Here is a 6,763-nt window from a genome sequence, read left to right on the forward strand (position 1 = left end):
CTCCAACTCAAAAAAAAAAAAAAAAATAGAGATACCATCAGTGTCCCTCCATAGGGGACTCGTTAGACTGGGGGTCGGCAAACAACACCCCAATGCCTGATTTTTTTTAAAATTCAGAGTCACATTCTGTTCCCCAGACTGGAGTGCAGTGGCACCGTCATGGCTCACCACAGCCTCGACCTCCTGCCACTGCAGCCTCCTGAGTAGCTGGGGCTGCAGGTGCATGCCACCACGTCCAGCAAATTTTTTTGATTTTTTTTTGTAGCGCCGAGGTTTTGCTATGTTGCCCAGGCGGGTCTTGAACTCCTGAGCTCAAAAGATCCTTTTGCCTTGGCCTCCCAAAGTGCTGGGATTACAGACATGAGCCACTGTGCCTGGCTATCGCTTTATTTTAAAAAGCAGTTATAAGAAGGCACATTCCTGGGTTTGTGAAAGGCTTGAGTGTCCCTGAAAGGAGAATCTGGGCCCTGGTGAGAAAGGCTGCTGTGAGGGAAAGTTGGGAGGACAGACAGTTTCCAGACATCCCTTCGGGGCCTGTTGTGAGTTTTGAACTAGGTAAATAGGTCATCCATTCAAGTTAAACTGGGCTGGGTGCAATGGCTCACACCTGTAATTCTAGCTCTTTGGGAGGCCGAGGCAGGAGGATTGCTTGAGTCCAGCAGTTCAAGATCAGCCTAGGCAACATAGTGAGACCTCATCTCTACCAAAAAAATAAAAAAATCAGCTGGGCACGAGGTGGAAGGATTGCCTGAGCACAGGACTTCGAGGCTGCGGTGAGCCATGGATGGTGCCACCGTACTCCAGCCCGGGGGACAGAGTGAGACCCCAGACTCAAAAAAAAACACAAAAAAACCAACCAAAACGTTTTAAGTAAAAATGCTATGCAGCTTGTAAGAAATGGGGCTCAGCTGGGCTCGGTGGCTCAGCCTGTAATCTCATACCTTTGGGAGGCTGAGGTGAGTGGATTGCCTGAGCCCATGGGTTTGAGACCCACCTGGGCAGCAAGACTTCATCTCTACAGTAAATCAAAAAATCAGCCGGGCGTGGTAGCGCGCGCCTGTAATTCTGGCTACTTGGAAGGCTGAGGCAGAAGGATCGCCGGAGCCCAGCAGGTCGAGGCTGCGGTGGCCGGGAGCGGCCACTGCACTCCAGTCTGGTCGACAAAGTGAGACTCCAACTCAAAAAAAAAAAAAAAAAAAAAGAAATGGGGCTCATTCAATGATCATCTCAGAAAACTAAGCAGATCCTAAGCCTAGGGAAGCCACAGCTGTCACCACCACCCATCTTTGGGCTCCTGGATCCTCCTAGGGGATATTCCGATGGGTCATGGAGCAGGGGCTCATGGGATCTCAGCACTGCTACCCAGGCCTGCACCTTCCGGCGGCTTCCCCGGGACTCAGAGCCACCCTCTCAGCCACGGCTTCGAGTTGCACCTTGGGCCTTTGCCGTGCTGTGCTTTTCGCCTGGACGCCCTTCCTCCTGGGCACAGGACTCAAATCCAGCCCTGGCGTGTGCGCCAAGAGGCCCCATCACTAATCCAGGAACCAACCATTTCCCTGGCAGGAGCGGGAGGTCAGAGGGCTCAGGCCCTGCTGGCCATACCCACGGCTGCGGGCACTACAGGACTGGGAGCGATGTGGCAGGCACAGGGACCCAGGCTACCCACCCTGGGGGCCATGGCTCCCTCCTTTCAGTCCTGCCCGGCTCTGCCCACCGGATGGCGACATCTGAAGCCGGGAAGGCAGGACGCGGGACCCCCCCCAGATGCCTCCAGACCCCTCACCAGCATGCACACGACACGAGGTCATAGCTTACAGCAGCCTGGACCTTCTGGACTCAAGTGATCCTCCCACCTCAGCCTCCTGAGCAGCTGGGACTACATGCATGCCACCATGCCCGGAGGATGTTTCTTTGTTTGTTTTTTGAGTTGGAGTCTCACTCTGTCGCCCAGACTGGAGTGCAGCGGCCGCTCCCGGCCACCGCAGCCTCGACCTGCTGGGCTCTGGCAATCCTTCCGTCTCAGCCTTCCGAGTAGCCGAATTACAGGAGCGCGCTACCACGCCCGGCTGATTTTTTGATTTATTGTAGAGATGAGGTCTCGCCAAGTTACCCAGGCGGGTCTCGAACCCGCGGGCTCAGGCAATCCTCTCACCTCAGCCTCCCAAAGGTGCAGGATTACAGGCTGAGCCACCGAGCCCGGCTCGGAGGACGTTTTTAACCTTTGTAGAAATGGGGTCTTGCTATGGTGCCCAGATAGGTCTCAAACTCCTGGCCTCAAATAATCCTCCCACCCTGGCCTCCCAAAGCGCTGGGATTGCAGGCATGAGCCACTGCACTCAGTTCACAGTTCAGTCAATACTGACTCTGCTCAGCCCCTTCCTCCGGGCCCGAGACCCCCACCCAGGGCAGAAGGAGGCCCCAGGACCCACCAGGCAGGAACCAGCCGGCGATGCGCCCTTACCTGATTGGCTTTCTCCAGGTTGGTCATGATCAGGCCGACTTCATCTGCCCTGAGACGCAAAGATGAGGGCCCTAAGGAAAGGCTCTGGCAGCCTCAGGCCTGCCCATCCTGATAGGCTCCGCCCCTGCCTGGACCCGGGAGGGCTGAGGGGGCTGTCTCCCCCCGGCTAGAGGCGAGAAGTCAGGCGGTGAGCAAAGAACCCAGGCTGCGGGGAAACGGGAGCGAGGCCTCAGCCTGCCCCCTTCCAGGCAGCTGGGCCTCCCATGTCCACCCGGGGCCACCCTGAAGAGCTGGCCTTGGTCTTTGCCCCTCTGGCCCTTCCATCTGGAGCATCCTTCCTCAAGGGCACAGGCTGGGCTTCCGACCCAGCTGGCAGTGTGCCCTGGGAGGGCTCCCCTACCCCGATGGTCACTCGGTTATTGTGCTGTCCACACATGCAGACTGCCTGGGACAGAACCCTCTGCCAGGCACAGGGCGGGGGACACTGGAGCCCGTGGGAGCATGCGGAGACTAGAGGCCACACGCGTACTTCGTGTGTGTGCCCAGACCCTGCCTTCCTATAAGGAGTTCTTCACATGGCCGTCCCGAAAGCCACCTCCTCCAGGAAGTCACTCCTGACTACCCTGGATAAAGGATCCACCCCTCCTTGTTACCATTGCTTCCTGTCCCTAGTTCTTCCCTCTGTAGCACTGGCCATGTGCAGATAACATGCTGGGCGCACAGCAAGTGCTAACAGCAACTGTAATTGACGGAATGTGTCACAGCACACGTTTCCGCCTGTCTCCTCTCCTCGACCAAGGACAGGGTCATGTTTTCATGCCACCGCCAGGGACCCAGCACAGCACCAGGTAACGAGGGGGTGCTCAACAAGCCTTTGCAGACGAGGGAGGTCTTAAAGCCTGAAGAGCGCTGAGTCCCAGTAACCGAGGCGAGCGAGCGCCACTCAGCCCCTGAGGGCTGCCTGTGGGGCCGGGAGCCAAGACACCCCGGGAGGCGGGGCAAGGTGGAGGCCCCCGCCAGCAGCCCCCCTCAGCCTCGGCCTCGGGACGTTATTGGAGGGACAGAAGGAGGCGCTGTGTCTGAAAGGACAGAGGGAGGGGCAAGCCCTGAAGGGGCAGGGGGAGGAGGTGAGTCCCGGAGGGTCAGAGGAAAGAGGCATGTCTAGGAGGGCCAGAGGGAGGAGGCGAGTCCTGGAGGGTCGGACGGAGGAGACAAATCCTGGAAGGTCAGAGGGAGGAGGTGAGCCCTGAAAGGTCAGAGGGAAGAGACATGTCTAGGAGGATCAGAAGGAAGGCGCAAGTCCTGGAGGGTCGGAGGAAGGAGGTGAGTTCTGGAGGGTCAGAGGGAGGAGGTGAGTCCCAAAGGGTCAGAGAGAAGAGGCATGTCTAGGAGGGTCAGAAGGAGGAGGCAGGTTCTGAAGGGCTGGAGAGAGGAGGTGAGTCCTGCAGGTTCAGAGGAAAGAGGCATGTCTAGGAGGGTCAGAGGGAGGAAGTGATTCCTGGAGGGTCAGACGGAGGAGACAAATCCTGGAAGGTCAGAGGGAGGAGGTGAGCCCTAAAAGGTCAGAGGGAAGAGGCAAGTCCTGGAGGGTAGGAGGAAGGAGGTGAGTCCTGTCGGGTCAGAGAGAAGAGGCACGTCTAGGAGGGTCAGAAGGAGGAGGCAGGTTCTGAAGGGCTGGAGAGAGGAGGTGAGTCCTGCAGGTTCAGAGGAAAGAGGCATGTCTAGGAGGGTCAGAGGGAGGAAGTGATTCCTGGAGGGTCAGACGGAGGAGACAAATCCTGGAAGGTCAGAGGGAGGAGGTGAGCCCTAAAAGGTCAGAGGGAAGAGGCAAGTCCTGGAGGGTAGGAGGAAGGAGGTGAGTCCTGTCGGGTCAGAGAGAAGAGGCACGTCTAGGAGGGTCAGAAGGAGGAGGCGAGTCCTGCAAGGTCAAAGGGAAGAGGAATGTCTAAGAGGGTCAGATGGAGGCGAGTCCTAGAGGGTCAAAGGGAGGAGACAAATCCTGGAAGGTCAGAGGGAGGAGGTGAGTCCTAAAGAGTCAGAGGGAAGAGGCACGTCTAGGAGGGCCAGAGGGAGGAGGCGAGTCCTGGAGGGTCAGAGGGAGGAGGCGCCCTCAGCAGGTGCTCACTTACTTGGACGCGGCCTCCTCGTCATATTTCCGCCGCAGCTCTAGCAGCTCTGCCTGCGTGGCCTTCAGCGCTGGGGACGCAAGGCGACAGGTGAGGCGGCACCCCGAGTGGGACGGGGCTGGGCCTCCAGGGAGCGGAACCCTGTCCCGCAGGCAGTGTGGGGGTCGGGGAGCGAGGAGACTCTCTTGGTCAGAGCTGGCGGCAGGCAGTGAGCTCCCTGCCCCAGCGGGTGCCAGGCTGGGGAGGGCCGAGGGGCGGCCAGTGGCCCGGGCAGGGCAGATGACGAGCCTGTGGTCTGGGAGGCGCAGGGGGCCCGGGTCTGGGGCGGGGCCGTCCGGCCTGGGGTCCAAGCCCCTAACACCCTTGAGCCCCTCCAGGCCCCGGACAGGCCGACCATCCCTGAGCTCAGCCCACCCGAGGCTCCGATCAGGCAGGCGAGGGCCATGGGGAGAGGCAACACAAATAAATAAAAGACAAAATAAATAAAAGTAAAATCAATACACACAGATGCACGTATATTCAAACGGATGGGAGGCTTCCCGGGAATTCCAGATTTCTGATTTCTCAGGCAAATGGAAGGGCTGGCCGTGGTGAACACATGGTGGGGCCCAGCCGGTGCCGGCCAGTAGCTGTTTTGGTAGCGAGGCCTGACCTCTCCAGTTAGCCCCAGACCACACCCTTCCTCATTGCCTTCCTACCCAGCCGCTCGGTCACGAGTTGGCTCCCATAGGCATCACGTGTGCCACCAGCTAAAATTCCATCTCAAGTCCTCTTTCCACAGTGATACGGCCCCCGGGGACGGGTGGCTCAGAGCCAATCTTCTCTCTCTCTTCGCAGACTCCCCTTCTGCCCCCTGAGTCTAGGACACCAGAGCGTGGCAGACCCAAGCAGTGTCTGGTGCTCACAGCTCTGCCCCTCAGCCCTCCCTCGGGGCCGCTGGGCCTGGCCGGGCCGCTGCCCGTGCCGCTGCCCGTGCCAGACACATACCTGAATGTAGGACTTTGATTTTCTCCTCTGCCTCCCCCAGTCTGGCTGCCAAAGTGATTTGTACTTCTTGAAGGCCCCTGTGGAGAGACCAGGGCAGCTCACGGTGGCCGGGTGGACAGGCATGCCTGGGCCCCAGGTCGGGCCCTATTTCGTGTCCTGGCCGCTGCCCACTCCTAACCTGCGCCTCTGTCTTCCGACCCAGTCCTTAAACACAAAACTGGCCATCCTGCTGTTTGGCTGGCTGTGGGGCCCTATCATGGCTGGGGGCAGAAACTTAGTAGCAAGGAACCTCACCTCCTTGGGCCGCTGTTTCCTCATCTGTACAACAGTGTTTCTGACGGGGTGTTGTGAAGCCTGCTTGGCATGGGGTTGGTGCTCTCTGCCCTCAATATCACTCATTACTGTCCTAGAAAGGCACGTGTATCCCCTCCTTTTTTTTGAGTCGGGGTCTCACTCTTTTTTTTGTTTTTGTTTTGAGTCAGAGTCTCACTCGGTCGCCCAGACTGGAGTGCAGTGGCCGCTCCCGGCCACCGCAGCTTCGACCTGCTGGGCTCCAGCGATCCTTCCGCCTCAGCCTTCCGAGTAGCCGGAATGATTTATTGTAGAGATGAGGTCTGGCTGCCCAGGCGGGTCTCGAACCCGCGGGCTCAGACAATCCACTCACCTCGGCCTCCCAAAGCGCGGGATTACAGGCTGAGCCACCGAGTCCGGCCGGGGGTCTCACTCTTTGGCCCAGGCTGGAGTGCAGTGGCACGGTCATGGCTCACCGCAGCCTCAATCTCCTGGGCTCAGATGATCCTTCTGCCTCAGCCTCCCGAATAGCTGGGACTCCAGACACACACCATCATGCCCAGCTAGTTTTTTGTATTTTCAAATTTTTTTTTGTAGGGACAAGGTCTTGTGATGTATCCCAGGCTGGTCTCGAACTCCTGGGCTCAAGCTCTCCTCCCACCCTGGCCTCCCAAAGTGCTGGGATTACAAGTGTGAGCCACTGTACTCGGCCCATTTGTTAGTAATAAAAAAAAGTCCTACCGGTTCTCTGTCTCTGAAGAATGCTGACTAATGCACCCTCTTTTTGTTTTTGTTTTTTTTTAGAGTTGGAGTCTTACTCTATTGCCCAGGCTGGAGTGCAGGGGCACGCTCATGACCACCCAGCGTCAACCTGCTGGGCTCCGGCGATCCTTCCGCC

The 6,763-nt window shown here is 58.4% G+C and overlaps 1 protein-coding gene across 1 annotated transcript in view; it reads right to left on the reverse strand.

Moving 5' to 3' along the window:
- CUX2 (cut like homeobox 2) overlaps positions 1-6,763 on the reverse strand; it is a 119,622-nt gene that overhangs the window by 29,813 nt on the left and 83,046 nt on the right. The window contains exons 7-9 of the mRNA XM_021715288.1: positions 5,575-5,651; positions 4,591-4,657; positions 2,462-2,510 (exon numbers count right to left, since the gene is read on the reverse strand). Of these exons, the coding sequence (XP_021570963.1) occupies positions 2,462-2,510; positions 4,591-4,657; positions 5,575-5,651 (193 nt within the window). The remainder of the gene's footprint in view (positions 1-2,461; positions 2,511-4,590; positions 4,658-5,574; positions 5,652-6,763) is intronic.

The sequence above is a fragment of the Carlito syrichta genome, unplaced genomic scaffold (genome assembly GCF_000164805.1).
Source record: "Carlito syrichta isolate Samal-C Ts95f unplaced genomic scaffold, Tarsius_syrichta-2.0.1 Scaffold306952, whole genome shotgun sequence".
Classification (NCBI taxonomy): Eukaryota; Metazoa; Chordata; class Mammalia; order Primates; family Tarsiidae; genus Carlito; species Carlito syrichta.